At 65.8% G+C, this 629-nt stretch overlaps 1 protein-coding gene across 1 annotated transcript in view; it reads right to left on the bottom strand.

Annotated features, from left to right (window-relative positions):
• JPH4 (junctophilin 4) overlaps positions 1–167 on the bottom strand; it is a 7,592-nt gene extending 7,425 nt beyond the window's left edge. Inside the window, exon 1 of the mRNA XM_005882268.2 lies at positions 13–167. Coding sequence (XP_005882330.2) covers positions 13–167 — 155 coding nt within the window. The remainder of the gene's footprint in view (positions 1–12) is intronic.
• Between the last annotated feature and the right edge of the window lie 462 nt (positions 168–629).

Genomic DNA, 629 nt, shown 5'->3' with positions numbered 1-629 from the left:
ACGCTCTGGCGCACCCCGTAGCCGTGGCGCTTCCCGGCCTGCCACTGGCCCTGGTAGGTGCCTGCGGGCGGGGCAGGAGGGGGAGAAAGAATCAGGACCTGCTGCTCCTTGGACCCCAGGCTCCCAGCACCCCCGGAAGCCTTAGCGTGGAAGTCGGGGAAGGGCATAGGGCTGGGGACAGGCCAGGTTGGGTCGGAAGGTGTGGGAAAGCCACAAGCAGCAGCGGTGTGAATCTGGGCAGTGTAGGTAGACGAGGGGAAGGGAGAGGCGCAGGCAGGCTGTGGTGTGTGGAGGGCAGACAGTCCGGAGGGTGTAAGGGACAGGCTGACGGAGTGTATGAGGCAGCCATGTGACAAGCAAACAGGCCGAGGAGGGGACAGGCCGAGCGGAGGTGTTAGGGACCAGGTAGGTGCAGAGGGGAGGTGCGGAGGGACCGGCAGAGAGGAGGGTCGAGTAGACGGAGGGGGGCGGGGGAGAGCGAGGAACAGGTAGACTGGGGAGAGGGAAAAGCAGGCAGGGGGCTGACAAACGAGTAAGGCGTGTGCCATCGGGGGAGGAGAGGGCAGGGAGATGGGCGCAGGAGTGCATGTCGATGGGGATGGGGATGGGGATGGGGATGGGGATGGGGA

This window comes from Myotis brandtii, unplaced genomic scaffold, assembly GCF_000412655.1.
Source record: "Myotis brandtii unplaced genomic scaffold, ASM41265v1 scaffold70, whole genome shotgun sequence".
Taxonomy (NCBI): Eukaryota; Metazoa; Chordata; class Mammalia; order Chiroptera; family Vespertilionidae; genus Myotis; species Myotis brandtii.
This window is presented reverse-complemented; position numbering and strand designations above follow the sequence as displayed.